Source organism: Carassius auratus, chromosome 18 (assembly GCF_003368295.1).
Source record: "Carassius auratus strain Wakin chromosome 18, ASM336829v1, whole genome shotgun sequence".
Taxonomy (NCBI): Eukaryota; Metazoa; Chordata; class Actinopteri; order Cypriniformes; family Cyprinidae; genus Carassius; species Carassius auratus.
Genome location: NC_039260.1, coordinates 359,536 through 385,000, shown reverse-complemented (window position 1 = coordinate 385,000; position 25,465 = coordinate 359,536). Strand labels below are relative to the sequence as shown.

The 25,465-nt window shown below is 40.3% G+C and overlaps 2 protein-coding genes across 5 annotated transcripts in view; one reads left to right on the top strand and one right to left on the bottom strand.

Moving 5' to 3' along the window:
- LOC113118044 (selenocysteine insertion sequence-binding protein 2-like) overlaps positions 1-24,828 on the top strand; it is a 26,909-nt gene extending 2,081 nt beyond the window's left edge. Inside the window, exons 2-18 of one of the 3 annotated variants that reach the window (XM_026286905.1) lie at positions 4,492-4,616; positions 5,462-5,756; positions 6,875-7,007; positions 7,262-7,479; positions 7,655-7,679; positions 7,857-7,963; positions 8,042-8,140; positions 8,610-8,699; positions 10,996-11,163; positions 11,275-11,416; positions 12,163-12,329; positions 12,421-12,541; positions 13,678-13,840; positions 13,996-14,216; positions 22,064-22,218; positions 22,383-22,602; positions 23,448-24,828. In XM_026286905.1, the coding sequence (XP_026142690.1) occupies positions 4,492-4,616; positions 5,462-5,756; positions 6,875-7,007; positions 7,262-7,479; positions 7,655-7,679; positions 7,857-7,963; positions 8,042-8,140; positions 8,610-8,699; positions 10,996-11,163; positions 11,275-11,416; positions 12,163-12,329; positions 12,421-12,541; positions 13,678-13,840; positions 13,996-14,216; positions 22,064-22,218; positions 22,383-22,602; positions 23,448-23,950 (2,952 nt within the window). In that variant the 3' untranslated portion in view covers positions 23,951-24,828. Of the gene's footprint in view, positions 1-4,449; positions 4,617-5,461; positions 5,757-6,874; positions 7,008-7,261; positions 7,480-7,654; positions 7,680-7,856; positions 7,964-8,041; positions 8,141-8,609; positions 8,700-10,995; positions 11,164-11,274; positions 11,417-12,162; positions 12,330-12,420; positions 12,542-13,677; positions 13,841-13,995; positions 14,217-22,063; positions 22,219-22,382; positions 22,603-23,447 lie in introns of all 3 variants that reach the window. The other 2 variants (XM_026286904.1, XM_026286903.1) reach the window with 2 other exon arrangements.
- LOC113118046 (natterin-4-like) lies at positions 16,986-19,413 on the bottom strand. 2 transcript variants are annotated; one of them, XM_026286907.1, is made up of 3 exons: positions 19,334-19,413; positions 18,993-19,083; positions 16,986-17,617 (listed from the first exon to the last, which is right to left on the bottom strand). In XM_026286907.1, the coding sequence occupies exons 2-3, from the start codon at positions 19,081-19,083 to the stop codon at positions 17,106-17,108; spliced, it is 603 nt and encodes a 200-aa protein (XP_026142692.1). In that variant the 5' UTR covers positions 19,334-19,413; the 3' UTR covers positions 16,986-17,105. The 2 variants fall into 2 exon arrangements, with proteins under 2 accessions (XP_026142692.1, XP_026142691.1); XM_026286906.1 differs by having other exon boundaries at positions 18,993-19,114; positions 19,334-19,410.
- Positions 24,829-25,465: the final 637 nt, after the last annotated feature.

Genomic DNA, 25,465 nt, shown 5'->3' with positions numbered 1-25,465 from the left:
ACAAGCATTAATGTTTTATAGTATTAACGCAGGTTAAATCTGGCTGATAGGAGCGTTTACACGTTTGGAGACGATTATAAAGAAATGATTATCTGCGTGGACTGATGTTACCGTCTGTGATCTGATTGGACGAGAGAGCACATCTGTGTGTGATGATGTCACAATCGGAAGAGTGCAGAGCTCCGCCCACCACCTACAGACGAACAATTACTGCTGTATGCTATAACACACACTCCATTCACACACACACACACACACACACACGCTCTGGATCTCAGCATCAGACGTGCCTTTGTTTCTGAGTCATTGTGTGATTCTTCAGGGAATCAGGATGTTGTCATTATTAATATTGTTATTACTATTATTATTATACTTTTCCATTACATTATTATCATATTGCATCTTGGGTCAGAGCTGCTTCAGTTCATCTGAAACTGAACCGTTGTTGATCCGCCTCAGCAAACAGTCTTACATTCATTCCTGATTGATGCTAAATTATTTAGATCTTATGAATGGAATTATTGTGAATAATTCAGATTTTGCAAACAGTGTTCTTTAACAGAAAGCAAGCCATGGCTGAAACTGAAAGACTTAGTGAATGCAGCAAACAGAAGCACAGACATTTTTGCTTCAATATTTACTTACATTTATTTATCTATATTCTTGCAGAATTCTTAATTTTTCTTTCCTCCTGGTTTAGTGATTGTTGAAGTGCTGTCAAATGATTTATCATGAAAAATCACATCCAAAAATAAATGTTTTGTTTACGTAATAATATATGTGTGTGTACTGTGTGTATTTATTATGTATATATAAATACACAGACATACAGTATATATATTAAAAATATTTACAGGTGTATATTTATATTCATATAATTTCAATTCTATGTAAATATATTTAATATATAAACAATATTTTTCCTAAATATATACATGGGTTAAAGACAAAAAAGGGTTTAAGCATTAAAACAATAAGTGTAATACTGCTTTAAATTGTTGTGTTTTCCCCCCCAATCATATGTAATATCATAAATAGTTTTCTGATTTACAGAAGACATCCACTAAAATATCATTCAGTGTAAAAGTCTTGTCAGACATATTTACAACATAAATCGGTTTATGACATATTAAAAGAAAAATACTAATTAGTTGTAATTTTACATTTGTAAAAAATGCCATTTTTCAGTAAGAATATTTTACTCCATTAAAATACAAATTTAATATGCTCCTTTATTCTTTTTTGTTTCTTTTTTTTTACGTACAATAATGAATAAGCATGTTGTTTTAATGTTTACATAAATATTGTGTGACACTGAATGGCAGTGTTACATTATTTCATCCAAATTGTAACATTTTATTCTCCAAAAAGTTTAAAGAACCTTAAAATTAGACACTTTACTTATATTTAATGTACTTTCTATGGACATTTGTCAATGTCTGTGACCCAGAGGTGGGTAGAGTACCCAAAAACTTTACTCAAGTAAAAGTAAAAGTAATTCTAGAAATATTTACTCAAGTAAAAGTAAAAGTACTAGTCTTGAATAGTTACTTGAGTAAGAGTAAAAGAGTATCGGATAAAAAATCTACTCAAGTAGTTAGTTACTAGTTACTTTGGGTCATATATACGGAGCCTTTTTTTATATAGATATATAGACAAAAAAATGTAAGTAATGTATGTGTGTGTGTATAAATGTATATATTTCATCAGCCTTTAATCCAATTTATGTAATTTATTATAAAACCCTGTCTGTTTATTTAAGTAACAAATATAGGTATCATGCCATAACATATTTTTAATACGACTGACTTTATTTTAAATGTGAATTTAACATTGAAAGTTAATGTGATATAAATATTGCTACTAATCTTTCATTGTTCAGAAAGAGAGCAAATAACATTTACATTATTAAACATAATTTTCACTGACAGTCTAGATTTCATTCACTCTCAGAAACTACCATTAAAATCACTGAAACTGTTAACACTGTGAAATCAATATCTTAATTATAGATTCGTACACACATCTGCACTTTGTTGTTTCTGACGAGAGAATTCGGCAGAAAGAGGTATTCAGTAAGTGAGCGAGTGAAGGAAGCACCGGCATTTCAGCGATGACTCATCGGAACGCCTCTGATTGGCCATTGCATTCAAAAGCTCAACAGAACCGTGTGTGATTGGTTAATGCGCAGCGCTGTAAAAACGCGTCTGTCTCTGGCTCAGCGCCAGCAAGCGATCACAGATCTAAATTTAGCAGCTGAGGATATGACTTGCTGAACCTACTCGCACTGGTTTGATTGTATTAAAATTAATAAAATCTTAATCGGCTATTCTTTGTCTTTTGGAAGCTGCATTCAACCTGTTACAAGCCACACACGTACAACAAACTAATGTCACAGTGGTATCGTGTACTGTAATCGAATGTAGCCCAAGTTATTACCTGTTAAACAGTAGACAGCACACGCATTCATCTAATAAGGATCTCCACCGCAAGCAAATAATAGCCTTTGCAGATTAGCTTTCAATTCAGTGCAGTTCCATAGCCCCGTTTTCAACGCTGCTAATATTCTTAAACGTTACAACTCTGAGTGAACCGCTTCAGAGCTCAGCGCGTGCAGCATGGAACTGAACGACTCAATCAAACTGATTCATGAACCAATTCACTCGTTTGCCGACTGGTTTGATCAAGCCTTTGAACAGAGTTGACTCAAAAGAATGAATCATTCGCGAATGGGCATCGCTCATTGTCCAGAGAAAAGTAGACAGCGCGTTTGGAATAAACTGAAGCATTTATTGCATTAAGATAAAGTAACGAGAGGGGCGTCGCCCACAGTAACGAAGTAAAAGTACAGATTTTTCCCAAAAAATGTACTCAAGTAAGAGTATAAAGTACCCATCTTTAAATATACTCCGAAAAGTATTCGTTACCCCGAAAAATTACTCAAGTAAATGTAACGAAGTAAATGTAACTCGTTACTACCCACCTCTGCTGTGACCCACATGTACGTGAGAGTATTTATATACACAGTACACACATATATTATGGAAACAGAATCTCTTATTTTAGATGTGATGAATCATGTGACCGCACTCTTCTTCTGTTTGTATTATGTAAGAACTGAAGTGTTTATAACACGTGTAGCACATGAACCCTTCCCTTCAGAAGTGTGCTCCGGCTCTAGTATCGTCTCTGAACACAGTTTCTCTGACCGATGCTGTGAGGAGGAAGTGCTGGTGTACACTGCTGGGTAATCTGGAGTGATGGAGATCACCTGACATCTTCAGGAATGTGTGGAATGTGATGACATCACACGGTCCTGCTTCCGCTTTAGATTCCAGTATTTGGACAAACATTTCTTCGCCTGTACGATGTGTTTTTCTGTTACGCTGGCATCTGGACGCTTCAGAATCGTGTACTAGCTTCTCTGTGTGCTGCTAGTGAAGTGTAATGATGATAAATGAGCAGTGCTAGTATGTCATGCTGAATTATGATGCTAACATATAATGCAACAAATATGATGTAGGGGGATTTCTGTAGGAGGAAATGCATGTGTTTCCCGCACAGATCAGCATGACGCCTCCATCAGATAGATTACCCATAATGCAGTAGAGCTGTCAAATTGACACATTCTTGTTCAAGCCACAAAATACAGCATCTTTGAATAATTACATTAAACAACAGAGTTCATGAAGTAAAATTACATTACCCATGATTCTGTTTGCTTGTGGATTCTCTGTTGTTTAAGGAAAACTTCATATTTAATGTGTTTAATTTTAATATGCATTGTTTTGTATTCTTTGAAAATAATTATTTGCCATTTTTGAGTTTCTTAAGCTGATCTTGGAGTAAAACCATGGTACTTATTAACCTTACAGTCATATTTCTTCAATTTATGGTCAACGTTGTGTTTTCCTGGGTTTGAGCTGAAAAGACACCGGACCGCTATAAAATATAATTTTCAGAAATCTTACTTTTTATGATTTCTAGAGTGTCACTTTTGAGTTTTTGTTAATGCATGACATTAGATTTTACATAAATGTCTGTTACCAGTTATGAAAAGTATATTCTTTGCATTAAACTGCATGCATCCTCATCTGTAAGTCGCTTTGGATAGAAACGTCTGCTAAATGAATAAATGTAAATGTAAAATGCATAGAATATGGTGTTTTCATAGAATTGTTTATGCAATTTTCACGTTTATTTTAGTTTTATGAGCATTAAAAAACTCTGCACAGACATTCATGTTATTTCATTATTCTTTCAGTAAACAGTTTAGTGCGCTGCTTGAGTTAGTTAGTTTGCTTAAAGTGCCCTCTTGTGGGCAGCAGATGTTTTCCTTTCGGAAATATTTATATGAATATTAGTCATATTGAAGTAAAAAATGCAAGTGTTCGGTTTTTCAGTCTTTTTGACGGCCCTATAATGCAGCTTGTGTGTGTGTGTGTTCAGGATATAAAGCTCTCTGCTGAAGTAGAACCGTTTATCCCTCAGAAGAAAGGTGTTGAAGCGTCATTATTACCCATGAGTCTGTGCGGTGAGGGTGGAGCTGAGCCCACACAAATCCCCTCCTACCTGATCACCTGCTACCCCTTCGTTCAGGAGAATCAGAACAACAGGTACTCACACACACACACACACACACACACACACACACACACACACACACACTCTCTCTCTCTCTCTCTCTCTCACACACACACACACACACACTCTCTCTCTCTCTCTGTCTCTCTCTCTCACCCACACACACACACACACACACACTTTCTCTCTCTCTCTCTCTGTCTCACACACACACACACACACTTTCTCTCTGTCTGAACACAGATTTCTCTAGTGTGTGTTCAGCAGGTTTCACTGCAGTAGTGAGGTCTTCACACGTACACTCACAGCATTAATAACCTCAGTAATGATGAAAGTTTGTCTGTACTCTAGTGTGATGTAAAAGAATGAATGGCACAGTTGAGTATCTGTGTGTTATTGCCTCTATTCCCAATGGATCCTGCTTCATTCCCTTCCTGTTCACTTGAATTGGTGGAAGCGCACACTTTGTGTGTGTGTGTGTGTGTGTGTGTATCGTAGCGTGGGAATGGAAAAAACAGACAGTTTCAAACAGTTTTCTGCCATTGGTCAGACCAGCGTGTAGTTCTTCCTAGGGCTTGGCGATATGGTATGATATATATCAGTTTGAGAAAGTAACTACAACACGATTCCAGTGATTTCTGTTATAGGAAGCTCTGTTCCAGGAGCAGAACACATGAAGCTGTCAACACGATCTAAAAGTTAAACACAACACTTATTAAAGATCTCTGCAGAAAAGACACACAAACTACACCTACATCTTGAACAAACTTGTGTTACATGTTCAGAAATAATACGAGAAAAATACTTTGAAAAACCATGACACAATACATCTCTGCTTTATAATCTGTGTGTGTGTGTGTGTGTGTGTGTGGTTCAGTCGGCAGATGGCGGTGTATAACGGAGATCAGCGCTGGCAGCAGCTGAACCCGGGCCCTGGGGGGCCTTACCTGGCGTACCCCATCCTGTCGTCCCCACAGCCCCCCGTCTCCAGCGATTACCCCACATACTACCACGCCATCATGCCCTCGCCCTGCCCTCCCGTCATGGGCTTCTACCAGCCCTTCCCTGGGCCCTACACGGGACCCCTGCCACCCGGTGTCCTCAACCCCGTCTCCGACTGCAGCCTGACGCCGAGAGGAAGAGGAGTCTCACGAAACCCCGTCCTGAACAAGGTACAGGGTCCTGCAGGGTTCCTCCGAGGCTTGCAGAAGTGGGGGAAAAAGAAAGCAGGAATCTTCTCACAATATTCTTCTCACCGTGTTACACAGCCTTTGCAAAAATGTCAAAATACAGAATGTGCACATGAAAAACCATTAAACACAGCGTATAGAACAATACACAGCCGGTACATCAGCCCAAACACAGTGTGGTGTCTTGACCGAGACCTAAGGCCTTGAAATAATGCGTCCTGCCCTAATGAAAGCCACATTTGAAACTTGTTACAGAACCAGTCTTTTTTTATAGACGTTACATTGTTTTTGTGTCATGGTTTGTGCGCCGCCACAGAGGATGTGTTAAATTAGACAATATGATCTTGATTCTAGAGGTAATGCAATAAGAAAAGCCTGATTAATTCATGTGCATGCATGCTCTCGTTTTATTCTCAGTGATGCACAAAGGAAATCAGTTATATCAAACTAGAAATTGTAATCATAAGCATTAAAATAATTTTCATGCACATGTATTTCTCCAGGGCACCAAAGTTTCTTGTTGAAAATATATATTTTAAGGACTCTGTAGGTTATCACTTTGAGAAAATCAGTAAAAAAATCTCTGAGAAAATATATTTACAGATGACTGTACTGTATACCAAATATATAGCTGTAAATAATGCTCTATGAGCTATTTGTGTTAAATACGGTCAAAAAAGATGAAGCTTGATGATGCTGTGAGGAAGGATGTTCACGGATGAGATCATGAAGTCACTAACACTTTCTATGAAGCCTGTATCTATAATACATTATAAGGGGATTCCTAAGCCATTATAAAAAATGTTATGTATAGTCTCATTAATATTCATAAGAACAGCTTAATGTATTATAATATTTAGTTATTTGTGGTTATAAGAGTATGATGGTTTAGTGCGGACATTGGATTTTTCTTTGGATCTACAAGTCCTTGGGAACTTTCAGATAACGGAAGTACTACTGCACGAAATAAATCTTATTGTGCAAGCATTCTATGGATATTATATTACGAAAATCTTGCATATTGTGCCTCTAACCCACACACTCAAGAGTGCACTGCTCAGAAGTGTAAACTAACACTCGTGTGTGTGTGTCCCTCGCAGCAGCCAGTGGCTCAGCCAATCAGAGCCAAGCGTCCCGTGATGCGGAGCGTGGCGGTTCAGAAGGAGGTGTGTGCCGCCGGGCCTGATGGGAGATCCAAGACCGTGCTGCTAGTGGATGCAGCGCAGCAGACAGGTACTGAGCTGACCTTTGACCTATACAGGGACTTGAAAATGTCTTTTCAAAGCTATTCTAGTGTGAGATGTTCAAGCCATAAACTGTGTGTTTTGATTTTAGATTTTTTATTTCATTGTGTTCTGAAACTGTGAGTGTTGCTGACTCTAGAGATTGACGTGTAGAGGCTGTATTAATGTGTTGTGTTCTCTTGGATGTATTCCTTACTTGTTCTTCAAGATAAACCTGCTCTACTCTGTTCTGTGTGTCTGCAGACTTCCCCGGCGAGGCGTCTGGCGGCGCCAGGTGTGTGTCGGATCAGGCCGGTCCTCAGTGGAAGAACAGAGCTCGGTGCAGACGCACGTCCCAGCAGGAGTCGTCCGGAGAGCAAGGGGTCAGCGAGGCAGACATCGACAGCGACAGCGGCTACTGCAGCCCCAAACACAACCAGGGAGCCGCCAGCTCCTCCACCAATCAGCACACGGACGCCGCGGTACGTCCAGCTCCGTCTGAGACACACGTCTGCTTGATCTCACTGTGTGAGGATGAATATAAGACCTGTGCTGGCAAAATTAGCTCATGCATATTCACACTCATTTAGTCGGCACGGGTCACATGTGGTTGCTGTTCTCTCATCTCTCTGTGTGTGTGTGTGTGTGTGTTTGCAGGCTGTGGACGCTGGGGTCATGACAGGTAAGATTCTTCACCTGAGTTCACCACAACACGATCAGATCTCCAGCTGTAAGCCTAGTTCTGCTCATCACTGAGTGTAGGAGAGCACAGCTGCAGTGAGAACCACACACAGCTCATGAACGATCACAATCCAGACATTTAGTGTGTGTGTGTGTGTGTGTGTGTGTGTGTGCGCAGCTGGTAGCTGGGGGCATGTAGCCTCACAGACCGTCCAGAAGCCGTGGACAGACAGGAACACAGTGTATCTCAGAGGCAGAACACCTGAGCAGAGGAACTACACACAGGTAACACTGGAGCCTCACACACGTCACATGACCTGCTGCTCTGACCCCTGACCCTCACTCTGCATCATGTGACCGCAGGACGTCCAGATGAGCTTTAGAGGTCACGCAGGAGGACAGAGATCCACTCCTTCAGAGACGCCCAACACACACCTCACACCTGAGCCACTCTACTTTCAGGTACACACACACACACACACACACACAGAGACACACTTACTCTCTCTCAGAAGGATCACTCAAATCAGAACGAATGTGAACTTGTGAAGACGAGGATGACGGCGATAGACATGAGCGGGAAGATACAGTTCTCAAGTAGTTTGTTGGTTCCTTCTAGATACTTAATATTTTCATGTGAAAGCATGATTTAAACGCAATCGCTCTCTCAATAATGCATTCAAACAACTATAACTCCATCTCTATCCGAATGAGAAGAAATCTGTAAGAAGTGCAGTGATCCGGAGGTAAAACAACGGACAAAAACTGTTACTTTCATCACAAACTAAATTTGCACTGCTGACAGCAGCAACTGTACCTTTTAATATAAGCTAGTTTGAAACTCTCCTGTTATTCGATTTATTTTCTTCTTTTAATATACATAATGAACTGAACTGTGGTATTTGAAACGTACTCTGGGTCTGTTGTTCAGGATGAGGATGAGTTTCCTGATCTGGCCACCGGTGGAGCTGCTCAGCGCAATAAACCAGAACCAGTTCAGCCCAAACTGCCCAAGAGCCTGGTGAGTGATTGACAGGAGCAGACAGGAAATCATTATCAGAACCAGACGATGGAGCAAGGGATCCGGCTGGGCGCTGATGGCCTACTTGTAATAAAATGAAAGTAAAATACACAAATAACAAAGATATTTGTGTTTCTAAATAAATAAGCCGCATTAATGTCATAAAAATAAAGTTTTAAGTTAAAGGCCAGAAGCTATAACATGAATGAATAAAAATCATAAACACACTTGTAAAATAAATCGTATATACAGATTTATTAATATGTAATATATTTTTTCAAATGAATAATGAAAACCCAATTACAAGGAGCTCTAAAAGATTACAGCTCTTTGCTTTAGACCATCTATTAATCTAAAATCTACCAATAAAATATCTGTCTGAAAAAAACAACAAAAAAACAGCAGACTGATTTTATTATAGTTGTTTTCAATGTACCATCATTTAAAAAAAGAAGTTTAATAATATTTATTAGATCTAACATATAAGTTTTTGCTCAAAACTAAACAAAATAAAAAATAATTTGTTTATCATTTCTTGAAACCAATATGGCGGCGCGTCCACACGCAGCGGCTTCTCTCTGTCCCGACAGAACGGTGTTTTCATGTTTTTTATCTTGTGAGTCGCAGTGTTTTTGTACGTTGTCGTTGCGTCTACCTGTCTGTCAGCTGCCCCCCCCCCGGACCCCTTCCAGTTTGCATATCAGTCCAACCGCTCGACCGATGACTCCATCTCCACTGCCGTCCACTCAGCACTCACCCATCTGGACAAAAAGTACTTATATGTCAGAATGCTGTTCATAGACTTCAGTTCAGCGTTCAACACAATCACAAGCTACAAGCTGAGTCAGCTGGGGCTCAACACTTCGCTGTGCAACTGGCTGTTGGACTTTCTGACTGGAAGACCTCAGGCAGTACGGGTCGGCAGCAACACATCCAGCACCATCACACTGAACACTGGGGTCCCCCAAGGATGTGTGCTGAGCCCCCTCCTCTTCACTCTGCTGACCCACGACTGCACACCGTCACACAGCTCCAACCTCTTCATTAAGTTTGCAGATGACACGACGGTGGTGGGTCTCATCAGCAACAAAGATGAGACAAACTACAGGAGCGAGGTGAGCCGCCTGTCCGGGTGGTGCAGTGACAACAATCTCTCTCTGAACATGGAGAAGACGAAGGAGATTGTTGTAGACTTCAGGAGAGCACACACCCAGCACGTTCCTCTGACCATCAATGGTGCGACTGTGGAGAGAGTGAGCAGCACCAAGTTCCTGGGTGTGCACATCACAGAGGACCTCTCCTGGACTGAAAACACAACAGCACTGGCCAAGAAATCACAGCAGCGTCTCTACTTCCTCCGCAAACTGAGGAGAGCCAGAGCCCCACCCCCCATCATGTACACCTTCTACAGAGGCACCATCGAGAGCATCCTGACGAGCTGCATCACTGTGTGGTATGGTGCCTGCAACATGTCCTGCCGAAAGACTCTGCAACGCATAGTGAGAGCAGCTGAGAAGATCATTGGTGTCTCCCTCCCCTCCCTCCAGGACATCTATGGAACCCGTCTCACCCGCAAAGCCCTCTGCATCACAGGTGATCCCACCCACCCATCACACAGCTTCTTCAGCCTGCTGCCATCAGGGAGGAGACTGCGGAGTCAGGACCAGCAGACTGAAGGACAGCTTCATCCACCAGGCTGTCAGGAAGCTGAACTCCCTCCCGAACCTGCCCCCCCTCCCCTCTTCTTCCCCAGGCACCACTGAACTATGAACCCCCCCCCCCCTCACAATTATTATATGATGGCATGCACCAGTCACTTTGTGCAGCATTGTCTGCTCTCTACCTCATTCAGCCCTTTGTCACTTGTCACTTAATAAAGGATTTTTTTTGCACTAGAAATCTTTTATCTGCACTGTTGTTCACTTCATTGATTTGCACTATATCTGTCATTTGCCTTGCTCTGCTTTATTTAACTTTTTTTTTAATTTTATTATATGCCTTTTTTTACATTCCCTTATTGTATAGTTGTATCTACATTTTATATTTGATCTAGATTTTTAGGCTTTAATGTTAATGTTATCTGTGTGCACCGGGGTCTGAGAGTAACGCAATTTTGATTCTCTGTATGTATGTACTGTACATGTGGAAGAATTGACAATAAAGCAGACTTGAACTTGAACTTGATTATATCAATATCAACTAAAATGAAAAATATTATCTAAAATCGAATATCATGCATCCCTACCCTAAACCTATGTGTGCGTGTGTGTGTGTGTGTGTGTGTGTGTGTGTGCAGCTGGATAACCTTCCAGAGAACTCCCCCATAAGCATCGTGCAGACGCCGATCCCCATCACCAGCTCCGTGCCCAAGAGAGCCAAGAGTCAGAGGAAGAAGGCCCTCGCCGCCGCTCTCGCCACAGCACAGGAGTACAGCGAGATCAGCATGGAGCAGAAGAAGCTACAGGTGCACACACACACACACACACACACACACACACAGAGTCTGTCCTGAGCATCAGATCTGTCATGTGTGGAGAGAACTCAGTGTGACGTGTGTGTGTGTGTGTGTGTGTAGGAGGCTCTGTCTAAAGCAGCAGGTAAGAAGAGCAGGACGCCGGTGCAGTTGGATCTGGGAGACATGCTAGCAGCGCTCGAGAAACAACAACAGGCCATGAGAGCACGACAACTCAACAACACCAAACCATTGTCATACGCAGGTACACACACACACACACACACACACTCACACCAAACTACTGTCATACACACACACACACACCAACTAACAAGCTATAAAGAAATTGTTCAGCCAAACATTTAAATGTGCTCATCCTCAGTTCATCTGAGATCAGGATGCTCTGCAGTGAATGGGTGCCGTCAGAATGAGAGTCTGATAAAAACATCCCAATAATCCACAGCACTCCAGTCCATCAGTGAACATCTGGAGAAGACAAAATCTGAAACACATCCAGCATTAAGATGATTTTAACTCAAACACATAGAGTCTATAATCCAGAATAACACTTCCTCCAGTGAAAAAGTGTTCTGTCTGAATCAGGAGAGAAATCTGCACAGATCAAGCAGCGTTTAAACAGATCTAAACTAATCTGTGAGAGACGACAGCAGATGAAGCACTTTTTCACTGGAGGAAGTGTTATTCTGGATTATAGACTCTATGTGTTTGAGTTAAAATCATCTTAATGCTGGATGTGTTTCAGGTTTTGTCTTCTCCAGATGTTCACTGATGGACTGGAGTGCTGTGGATTATTGGGATGTTTTTATCAGACTCTCATTCTGACGGCACCCATTCACTGCAGAGACACTGATGCAATGCTACATTTCTACAAACCTGATGAAGAAACAAACTCATCCTGATCTTGGATGGCCTTAGAAAAAAGGACATTTTTAGTATTTTTTTTTGTGTAAACTGTATTTAAAATTCTAACCCCTGTGCTGTTGTCAGTGGGGACAGTGGGCGCTCTGAACAGTAAAGATGGCAGCAGTCGAGTGACGGGACTCAAAAACACATACACCCCCCCTCACAACACCCTGGACTCCAGCGCGCCCCGCGTCAAGAGAGGGAAAGAGAGAGAGATTCCCAAAGTCAAGAAGACCACCACCATGAAGAAGGTGCTCCAGAACAAACACACATTCAGCACTGAGCGTGACAGGACATGACATCACACAGCATTAACCCCTTCCTCTTTGTGTGTGTGTGTAGATCATTCTGCAGGAGCGTGAGGTGAAGAAGGGCAAGAGTCCTGCAGAGCACAGCGCATCTGGAGCAGACGAGCAGAGAGATGCTCTGAGCTTCACAGACACACTCACACAGGAGCAGGATGGTACAGACACACACACACACACACACACACACTCATACACAGACACACTGACACAGGAGTAGGATGGTACAGACACACACACACACACACACACACACTCACACAGGAGTAGGATGGTACACACTCACTCTCACACACACACACACACACACACACACACACACACACACAGGAGCAGGATGGTACACACACATACACACACACACACACACACACACAAGAGCAGGATAGTACACACACATACACACACACAGGGGCAGGATGGTACACACACACACACACACACACAGAGACACTCACACAGGAGTAGGACGGTACATACTCACTCACTCACACACACACACACAGACACACACATACACACACTCACACACACTCACACACACACATAGACACACACACAGGAGCAGGATGGTACAAACTCACACACACACACACACACACACACTCACACACACACATAGACACACACACAGGAGCAGGATGGTACACACACACACACACACACACAGACACACACACACACACACACACACACACACACACAGGAGCAGGATGGTACAAACACACACACACACACACACGAACTCACACACACACTCACACAGGAGCAGGATGGTACACGCACTCAATCACACAGAGACACACACAAACACTCACTCACTCACACAGACACACACTTACTCATACACACACACATACTCACTCACACAGACAAGCATACACACACACACACACATAAACAGACACATGGGCAAAAAAGAAATTAAGACAAATATTGTTGTTGCAGTTTTACTGTTGTTCTGTAAATTAAGAACAATTTTTTACAATAATTTTAATATTGTATATAGTATGATGGTAATATAGAAATGTCTTTTATATATAGTACTATATGGTAATATTGGTAGATTAAATGTTTAAATTATTTCCAAATAAAGCTATAACAGAAGTCATCTGCAAAAAAAGGCCTGTATTTATATATATATATATATCACAGAAAACAATACATAGGAGTCGTAGGTACATCATGGAGCACTAATATAATAACAAAGTCACAATCATGTGTATTTGCAGTGTAATGTGTGCAGCAGTCCTCATCTGTCTCTGTGTGTGTGTGTGTGTGTGTGTGTGTGCAGAGAACGGTCTGAGCGTGCCCAGTGATGCGTCTCTGTCTCCAGCCAGTCAGAACTCTCCCTACAGCATCACACCCGTGTCTCAGGGCTCGCCCGGCAGCTCCGGCATCGGGAGCCCCATGGCTGCGTCCGCCATCACCAAGATCCACAGCCGCCGCTTCAGAGAGTGAGTACACACACACACACGCACGCAGGGGTCAGAGGTCACTGAGGTCACAGCAGGGCAGATTCCTCTCAGATCTCAGATCAGCCTTTGTGCTGCTGCTTCTGCTGCTGTGCTGCTCACTACAGTGTGTGTGTGTGTGTGTGTGTCTCTCTCAGGTACTGTAATCAGGTGTTGAGTAAGGAGATCGATGAGAGCGTGACGCTGCTTCTGCAGGAGCTGGTTCGATTTCAGGAGCGGGTTTATCAGAAGGAGCCCAGTAAAGCCAAATCCAAGCGTCGTCTGGTCATGGGTCTGCGAGAGGTCACCAAACACATGAAACTGCAAAAGATCAAGTGTGTCATCATCTCGCCCAACTGTGAGAAGATCCAGGCCAAAGGTCAGATTGAGAGTCAAAGATTGAATCAGCTATGTCTAGACGTGAAATGTATCACAATAATAAATATGCACGATATTTTTATCGTGGGCACTTCGAAGTACAGAGAATCAATATTTATTGCTAATTAATTGAATGCATTTTAAGAATAACTTTCCCAGCAACGGGTCACAGTTCCCAGCACCGCTGTATGCTGCGTGAGAGACGCATGCGCAGATCTTACTGTAAAGTGAAACCTATTGCTCTCTATTGATTTCCTTAGAATTATTAGGGACTAAGTCCAAAGTGCCGATGAGCCCTATTGATTTCCATCTGATTATTTGTTATTTTTTGTCAAGGTTTTGGGGGTTTCAGGGCCCTTAACATGCTCAAAAACTCTTGAAAATTGGCACACACCTTTGAATCTGCGGACGGGTGCCACTACAGCACCCCTGTAATACTGAGGGCCTTATATCATACATACTTGCACGTATACATTTGAAACTCTGTAAACATATAGATCTCATCGAGCCAAACTTTCGCATGTTATAGGCTCTGCCCAACGGGAAGTTGACTATTTCAAGTTTTGTGGAAAAACACATGCTCTGGAATTTGATATACTCGTCTTAGGTTTTTTACCCCATTGCCACCAAACTCGATCAGCATGATCTCAAGACAGTGGGGATCATGAATTGTGAGGGTATTTTTGATATCTGTAACAGTTTCCCCCGTGGCGAGTTGTTGAAATTATGGCGAGAAATGAGAAACAGGAAGTCTCTAATAATATTTGCATACTTTGCCTGGTTTTGCTCAAACTTCAGCAGTTTATCCGTTCAAGGAGTCCGATCACATAGATGTGACATTTAGGAGTCAAAGTTATAGCGCCACCAACTGGCAGCAGGAAGTGTGTTACTTCCTGTAAAATGCTTTGAATGCACCCTCTTATATTTACCTGATTTGCTTCAAATGTCATCAGAATAATGTCAAAACATGGCTGATGAGAATCTGCAAAGGGCTCCTTGATATTTTAATTACTGTTGCCATGGCAATGTGTCAAACTTTAACTTTTGTTTCCTGTATTTTTGAGGCACTTAATATGCTTAATAACGCACACGTCAGTATTAATGATAGATAGACACTGGCAAAAGCTCATAAATGGGCTTGGAGCAGGAACTCTATAGCGCCACCTTTGTCAAAAGTTGGGGGGTTAGTTTCTCCTACAGTCACTAAACTTGGTACATATATTGTTCTTATCAAGATGGACAACCTTTTTTATTTACAGTTCTCAGCTAAGACCAACAGGAAGTCGGCTATTTTTAATTTTTTTTTTTTTAATATGCCTGCGAGTTAATGAATACTGCCGACCCTTAACCAGATCTACGAAAACCCAACACCTGGTGAAATTTTAGATTTAAATAAGATTTTGATAATGAAATCTGGGTTCAACTCTTTCCAAAACGTTTTTTATTTTGTACATAGCTTGAACATATCTGAAGTCAGCTGATGGCTATGATTTTCCAGAATAGAATTTCGAGAACACCAGGTTTAAAGTTTCATTTTAATGTCTAACGATCACTGTCTGTCAGGAGCTTTACTGCATCATTACACAAACAGACTTTCCCAGAAGAGGACAGTTTTCTGTGTTTATCATGATGGGCAGTCTCTGAACCTTTGATCACTCCTTGTATGTTTAGATAGCTCCAGTAGTGTACCCTGTATTTTATTTAGAACAGCAAGCGCAACACACCTGTGCATATAACAGACCATCATCGGATGAATAATTACAACATTTATGTATCTTAACCTCTTTCACTGATAGGATAAGAAATCTTTTAACCCTTTAAGACCTGCCATAGAACAATTCCGTCAGAATATTTTTACATGCTGTGCTGTCATTTTTTAAGTATATTCAAATGCCATATAGGAATTCAATCCTTACACCCTCAATTTGAAGACTATGTAATAAATCCATCTATACTAGGAAAATAGATCCCCAAAAAAAATTATTTATAACACATTTTACCATATACAGAAATATCCCAAATGTGAACCTCAAACTTGTCAATGTAAAAAAACTAATCAATACTTTTTCATGTAAATAAATACAGTTAATGTTAAAAACTGAAACCTTATTGAAAGTGTTACCAAAGTTGTATATATTGTTGTGTGCGTGTCTTGAAGGTTCTGATTAACCCTTTCATTGCTGTATCCCTTAAATTCAAACTGCTAGAGGGTTACACACTTACTGTGATGTAAGTTCCCACTGGGCACAGTTCTACGGTCTCGTCAGGTCTCGTCATTGCTGAATGCAGCTATATTTAGGGCCCAAGCTCAAAGGGGCGTAGGGCCCTGTTGTTTTCTATTGGATTATTATTATAACTTTTTTATGGGATATTTTTTTGCACGCCTTGGGGCTGCCATCGCCGCTTGCAGCTATATTTTGTTATTGTGCTTGCTTTTGTTAAAGCAGATTCTTGTAGTCCTAGTATTTTGGTAAATTGACAGTTACAGTTACAGTTACAACGGTTGAACTTTATTTTACAGTACGTGTACTTAAATACACTGTAAGTACACTATAAGTACATTTATCTAAGAAAGTTCTGGTAATACAAGGTAACTACATGGGGTAGGGTTAGGTTTAGGGGTAGGTTCAGGGTTAGTACCTAGTTATTACATAGTTATTATAATTACTATAAGTACATAGTATGTACATGAGGAACAGGACTGTAAAATAAAGTGCTACCGTTACAACAGTTAATGATATATACAGTAATTACATGTAAAATATTTTATAAGTAAAGTTTTGACAACCAAAGTTGCAAATTTTTTATTGTAAATTTTGACAGATTTTTACAGGGTGACCACATAGTAAGGAATTAAGAAAGGAGACCAAAGATTAACAAAAGATTCTTCCTAATCATGCTTGTAGCTCAGAACCTGGTAGTACCAGTACCAGTACTCTTCACCCTCCCAGGGCAGATAGAAGGCATTATTTTTCCGATCAACCTTTCCAAGGCCATACTTGTTCTTGCCCACATATACATGCTTCTCTGAACACACTCTAACTGCATCCCAGGGGATAGAACCATAAGAACCTTCTTCCCATTTAACATCCCCAGAGCTATTTTCTTTAACCAGTATGTCAAATGAGCTTGTTCTGAACTCTAGGAGACCATTGGGATAATAGCAGTATGGTCCTTTGGTTTTGGAATAGAAACCTGAACTACATTCATAACGACAGACATATTCATTTCGCCCAGCATAGTCATTGTAAATGCCAATTGCTCCAGAGGGTAGATAGTCATTCCATTTCACCCACTTTAGATTTCGTGCTACTGCTCGCCGAACACGTGAATGGGAAACCTGTGAGCCTCTTACAGGGTCTGGAGGTGTTTCTGGGCCAGAAAGAAAGACAGCTCCATTCTCTGCAAGAACGTCAAGGAAAGAGTCAGTTTAAATTGCTGTTTAAAATGAACAAAAAGTAATGAACTTATAAATAATATAAAAAGATTCATTGAAATCAGGGATGCACCGATACTGAGCTCCTGCACTCGTTAACATGCCCCGATATCAAACACCGATACCACACGATACAAAGAAACGCAGATGACAGGAAGCAGAATGGAGTTATTAGAGAGTAAGGATCTATACAAAGCAGATGTATGCAATGAATAATCGTAAACATTTAATTCATAGAAAGACACTGCAATGAAGATGGGTGTCGACGACGCAGAGTTATGCAAAAACCGGCATAAAAAAACATCAGATTCAAGTTTTCCAAAGCAATGAAAAAAATTAAACGAAAGAGATAAGGTAGCAAGTACCGACTACATGTTTAAAATAAATGTTACACCATACTGCTGCTGCTGCTGTTCTTTTATTACAAGGTAGGCTAATATAATAAATTTTATGCTGAATGAACATACAATAATAACCATTTGTTTTTATCAAATCACATTAAATATAAAAACATGTAGTTTATCCAGTTTAATAAAACACTTAGATACACCATCATGTATTATATTGTTGTTGTGTTTAGGGGATACATACGAGTTTCATGACACGTTTACATTAATCTATACCCTGCCTCAGAATGTTTGAAAAGACAAGAAATCCCTTTTCAGAGTTCTTTTTGCCCCTAAAAGAAGAAAGAAAACTAACTTCGTTTGAAGTATACCGGGGCCTTAAGATCTGCCCGACAAAGTAGTTGTGTAATTATTGTCATACTGACAGCTGTCTGAATAACTTTGGGTTGATTTTGTAATTTGTTACATACTTTTTTTTATCAAAGATATCTGACATTATCAAGCTGATTTTTTTCTGGCACAGTTTAACTCTGAAGTCTTGTCATATATTTTATTATAGCTGTGAGAAATGTGAATAATGTGTTTGTGTGTATTTAACATATTAACATATTATCATTTTGTGTACCCAATATTTAAAAATGTTACAATTGCAATGAAAATAATGGTATCAGTACTCTGTATCGGGAAGTACCAAAAATGGAAGTATCGGTATCGGGCGAGTACTGAAAAAAAGTGGTATCGGTACATCCCTAATTCTAATTATAGTTATTATATATATATATATATATATATATATATATATATATATATATATATATATATATATATATATATATAGACACATAATTAATATTATATGATGGAACATGGTTACATGTAAGTATGGTTTAATTATCGATATAATGTTATAATAGAGACAAAAGAACGAAAGCAACTGCTATAAAATGAAAAATATAAAAGATTGTATGGATTTGATGGTCAGAGATGTTGTCACCTGTCTCCGGCAGACTGCTTTTATCAGATGCAGGAACACAGAGAGCCTCCAGCTGCAGAAGGGCAATGATAGCACACACCAACAGCTTCATCTGAGGATGATTACAGAGCTGAGGGTCATTTCTGCAGTAGTGCATTCAGATATTTAATAGATAAATACTTAATATTTCAGTAGTTTAGTAACACTACAACTCTATTAGTAGCATACATCATAATTATTTTTTATATATATATATATATATATATATATATATATATATATATATATATATATATATATACACACACACACACATATAACATTATATACATTAAATATAATGTATAGGAAAACGTACTCACCCTCTTGTTCTGAACTTTTTTAAAAGCTGAATGTTTTGATGCTTAGGATTTATATCGTTCATTTATGACCTTTGAGACTTCTGTCAACAATTACAAGCAAAAAGATTAATTGTTAACAAACTGTTAATGCAAAATTTATTTTAAAATCACATATTATATATAAATAATAATATATACATATTATTATGACATTATAACATTATATACATTATATATCACTTTTTTTGAAAGTTGATTGTTTTGATGCTTAGGATTTATATCGTTCATTTATGACCTTTGAGACTTTGAGATTGTTAACAAACTGTTAATGCAAACTTGATTAAAAAAAATCACATTATATATATATATATATATAATACATAATAATACAAATAATATATACATATATTATTATTACATACATTATAACATTATATATAATGTATAGGAAAACGTACTCACTTTTTTTGAAAGCTGAATGTTTTAATGCTTAGGATTTATATCGTTCATTTATGACCTTTTGAAACTCCTGTCAACAATTGCGATATGAGACTGTGTCACAGGATGAAGCATACTGTAAAACAGGCAAAAGGATTAAATATTAAACTGTTAATGCAAACTTGATTTAAAAAAACTAAGTGGTGGAACATGAGCATTGAGGAACCCTCAAGCACTTTACATGAGTTTTCCTGCATTTTATCTGTATGCATTCTTGCAGTTTATTTTTCTGACCATATGAAAAATCTAAACGTTTTCCTTACAAAAAAAAAATGGGACCGTGGTTTAGAATATATTATAGAATAATCTCTCTCACTGTTAAAGGATTAGTTCACTTTCAAAGATGAAATTTCAAAATAATTTACTCCCCCTCGTGTCATCCAAGATGTGTATGTATTTCTGTCTTCAGGCGAAAAAAAAAAAATTTTTTTAGGTTTTTATTTCGGCATGTACTGGACGACAGTGGTCCTTTAAAGGACGTCACAAATTCACAATTCTATTATGTATGACAATTATGTATAAGAATTCATGATGATACCATAAAGTCTTATTTTCAGACATTATGTAAATATTCAATATGTACCTTCATTGTAAGGTGTTCCCAAAATACCTCTCCTTTCTTAAAGATGCAATCTCTGCTAAAATGTGTGTGTTGATCCCTTTCCTGCCCAGCTTGTTCTATAATGTTTCAGCAACTTTACAATGTTTTTTTTGTGTGTATATATCGTAAGATATATACGTTCCTTGTTAGAATGAGTTAGTTTTAATATTTTCTATTATTATGATTATTACTATTAGTATGGTTCATTATTGTTCAAATAAAACACTGTTTTAGTTTTGTTAATTTTCCATTTTAAAAACAATCAGTTAATCAGTCAGTATCAGTAGGTGTGGTCCAACCTAGCTATCTGCAAAATCCACTATCAGTCGACCTCTACATTGGGGATCAAAAACTGTGAGGGTATTATTGTTCATATATTGTTCTCAAGACGGACAACTTTCTAATTTACAGTAAGACCAACAGGAAGTCTGATATCTTTTTTTATGTGGATTTTTATCGTTGGATTATGCTGTAAATTCATTCATATTCCTCCAAGAAGAAACATGACAGATCACACGGTGTCTTCATATATTTAACAAAAATAAAGCCAAGATAGAAAAGCCATGTGTCAAATTTATGATTAAACTGTCTGTAGGTTCATTTTTAGCAGCAATAACTTGAAGCAATCATTTTCCGTATGACTTAACAGTCTCTCACAACATTGTGAAGTTTTGGTCCACTCTTCTTTACAATGTTGCTCCAATGTTGTTTATTGAGTATTGTGGGCATTTGTTTATGCACAGCTCTCACCACAGCGTTTCAGTCAGGATGATGTCTGGACTTTGACTAGCTATTGCAACATCTTGATTCTTTTCTTTTTAAGCCTTCTGTTGTAGATTTGCTGGTGTGCTTGGGAACATTGGCCTGTTGCATCACCCAACTTTGGCCAAACTTAAGCCGTCGGACAGATCAGCCTCACATTTGACTCTAAAATACTTTGTTATAGAGAGGAGTTCAACACAATGACTGTAAGGTCGTGTGGCTACAAAACAAGCCCAAAATCATCAGCCCTCCACCAGCATGACACACTGCTCTCTCCAAGACCAACACTACAGCGAGTTTCGCCGCCTTTCTTTCCGTATACAATCATATGCAAATCTCCCCACATCGTGATGTAGAGACGTGGGGGCGTGTTTAAATGAGCCGTTTTAGGGGGGTGTGGTTTTAACTTTCATAAAAAAATATCTCTTTGGATTTGAGACTTTAGTCTTTGCAACTTTACAGATCCTCTTTATGCACCAGGAGCTTGTTACACTCCAAAGAGAAACTAAACTTGAAAGCTCATTTCCTGATGCCACCAGGCTTGGGCCCGCCATTGCTGCTTGCAGCTATATTCTTTTTGCACTTTAATACTTTTTTTTAGGCTGTTTAAAAGTTCAGTTATTTTTGTAATAATAAAGAGTTATTTAATATGTTATACTGTATTATGACAACAATGTTCACAACTAAATGTAAAATATTGTAATAATACCGTATACCGGGATAAAAGCATTAGCAATTAATCGCAACATGAAAATTTGATACCAGTATAACCCTAGCTGTGTCTACACCTGTAGAAACACGTGGCACCTTTGTGGGTTTATTTAGTCTTGTTGGAAAGTGTTTTATATTTTGTGGTGTGTGTGTGTGTGTGTGTGTGTGTGTGTGTGTAGGCGGCCTGGATGAGGCCCTCTATAACGTCATTGCCATGGCAAGGGAGCAGGAGATCCCGTTTGTGTTCGCTCTGGGTCGAAAGGCTTTGGGCCGCTGCGTGAATAAATTGGTGCCCGTGAGCGTCGTGGGAATATTCAACTTCTCTGGAGCAGAGGTACACACACAGACACACACACACACACACACACACACACACAGACAGACAGACTCATTCAAGCTCACTCACTTAATTGCTAGGGAATGCATGATCCGATGAAGTATAAAGCTGAAATGCAATGTAAGGATGCCAGATGCATGACTGTGTGTGTGTGTGTTTAGGGTCTGTTCAATCAGCTGGTGTCTCTGACGGAGGAGGCGCGGAGGGCGTATAAGGAGATGGTGAGCGCTCTGGAGCAGGAGCAGGCCGAGGAGGCGCTGAAGAACGTCAAGAAGGTCCCGCACCACATGGGTCACTCCAGAAACCCGTCCGCCGCCAGCGCCATCTCCTTCTGCAGCGTCATCTCCGAGCCCATCTCAGAGGTCAACGAGAAGGAGTACGGTACGACACACACACACACACACCTTTCTGAAAGCCGAAAGTGAGTAACAAGCCAAGATCACTTACACAAATTATTGCACTTAAACTGTCAAGTACACACAAGGTTATGTCAAAAATCGAACAAAGTCACATTTGTTTCTGTAGCGCTTTATACAATACGGATGATTTTAAAGTAGCTTCACAGTAATAAACAGGGAAATAACAATATTAATGACGCAAACTTCAAATATGAGATGGATACCATGGAAAGTAATGGGAATTGGCATAAGCTAAATCACACCAGTCTCAAACAGTCAGTGACTTTTCTTACAAAACCATTTTTTCATTGTTTCAAGCAAAAACTCACTTCAATTTGATTTGTTTTTCTGAAAATAAGACAAAGTTTTACTTGTCTAGAAAGTACTTCTTGAATTAAACATTTCAAGATATTTTTTTGCAGTGCTATATTATATTAGGCCTATAGCATGGTGTATTTTTGATTTATTTTGTTAAATGAAACATTCTGTGTTTAATATGAGCGATTGTACTGGTTTGTAGTTGTCCGTTCAATCGATTGATGCTTCTAGATTTGCTTTACACCGATCCTATTTAAACTGAGCTGACCCAGACAATGCCTTGAGCGTTTAATCTTTTTCGTTATACATTACAGACACACTATTCTACTATTTGACACTGTTCAGTGCTTTGACACAATCTGTTTTGTTAAAATGTGCTATATAAGTAAAGGTGATTGATTGAGTGATGCTGAATGAATTTGAAAGTGAAAGTAAAATGCGCCCAGGCGTTTACAAGCTATTAAAACCGCCGGGAACATTTCCTCACCGTCACAACCCTTCTCTGTGCAGAGACAAACTGGAGGACGATGGTGGAGAGCGCAGACGCTCCAGAGCCGCTGGACACTGAACCGGTCAGCAGATCGACCAGCAGAGAGCAGCGTGAGGTCAGCTCTCCGCCTCCGCAGCCGACGGAGAAGAGAGAGGAGTCCCGCTCGGACGACCGGCTGGAATGGGCCTCGCAGCGGAGCACAGACACCGGCTCGCTGGACGGCAGCTGCAGAGACCGCCTCAACTCCTCCATCACCTCCACCACCTCCACACTGGTGCCCGGCATGCTGGAGGAGGAGGACGAGGAGGACGAAGAGGAGGAGGACTACACGCCCGAGCCCATCTCTGTACAGGTGCCGCCGCTCAGCTCCAGGATCGAGTCCTGGGTCAACAAAACCCTGGAGAACATGCAGCTGCGCCGACAGAGCAGCGACGAGGACGAGGAGGAAGAGCGGCTGAGCGACGAGGAGGAGATCGACTCCTCTGATCTCACCGAACCGGCGGCGGATCCGCACACGGGATGAGCTCACACACACACACACACACACACCGACTCAGGAATCGAGAACGGACAGACCAACCGCTCACACACTCTCTGTGAATATCTCACACACACACACAGTCCTGTCTTCTTAAAATATCTTCTTTTGTGCTCCACTCCAAGTCAGAAAGTCTAAATGATGGCGTTTTTGGGTGAACTGTTCCTCTAAAGTAGCCGTACTGAATCACTGAGTCGAATGAATCACTATCATGATGCTTCACAGTGCTTTTACTGTAAAAACGAGCAGCTGAACATCCTTCTGAACATCTCGTGACATGAACACGTGTGAAGGAAACAGGCGTGCGTTCGTTCGCTCGTCCACACTGGCGTTTCGTTTAACCAGGAACACGAAGCTTTAACCAAGAAGCAGCAGACGTGTTGATGTGTGTGTAACGGTCCTGTAAATAAGGTGTTTAAATGTTTCTAATCCTCCGGTTGAACTGATTCGGAGAGTGTTTTACTCCTCTGTGGTTTCCTGCCGGTCTATATTACTCTGTGTGTTAGTCTCTTACCATGTTTACTCTGATTTACTCTGCTCTTTCTCCTCCGTCTGTGCTTGAGAGGTGAAGCCGTGTGCGTTCATCTCCACATGAAGGATTTGTGATATGTGTTATAACGATGATGTTCCCTAACTGTCTGTGTTGATGGCTAACGGATCCAGCTTCTGTAGCAGTGCTAGCGGATCCATCTCTGTGTTTGGAGTGATCTTCATCTGCGTGTCTTTTGCACTATGTATATAAACGTGAACATGCTTTGGTAACTAATGTGAAACTAGCACATGTGTTTTCCAGCAGTTCTGATGGTGAAGTCTGTATCTCTGGCTGATCGTTAATACAATTAAACAGTTTTCAGTAAACCATCTACTGGAGCCTGTGTTTTACTCCTGTGTTAATGAGTCGTTCTTAAACCTGTTGAGACGCTTGCAGTCAGAAGGTGGCGCTCTCGTCTAACAGCAGACTGAAGTTTGAGGAGAACAAAGCTGGCACTGATCTGAAGAAACATGCAGAGAGAGCTTCAGATTTCATCGGCTCGTAACGGCTGTAAGATCTGACAGAAGAGCTGCTTCCAGACTGAAAGTGTGTGAGTTTGGGTGGAGGAGCTGACGTCAGACAGCTGTTCTCATTCATCTCACGTGAATCTCTCCGTCTGTGCTCAGATTGAGGCCGAGGGGCTTTCCAGAATTCCTCCGCTGGAGTCGAATGGATTCTGTGCTCCGGACCGGAGGTCGTTCAGGACGAACTCTAGAATGATTCCTGATTCTTGTAATTCATCTTTCTCAAGCATCTTGAATTCTGTCGTAACACCGAAATCAGTTAAAGTGCTGAGAAGCAGCGTTCATTCCCAGCATGCACAGCACAAGGCCAGTTCATGTTTCTGATTATAAGAGCGTTCACGTCTGAGAGCGACTGGCCTCTTCATGAAAGATCCAGAATCTGCTGAAAACAGTCTAATGAAATATGAAACAAGCTTCAGACACAACTGAACACGTCTGTAGATG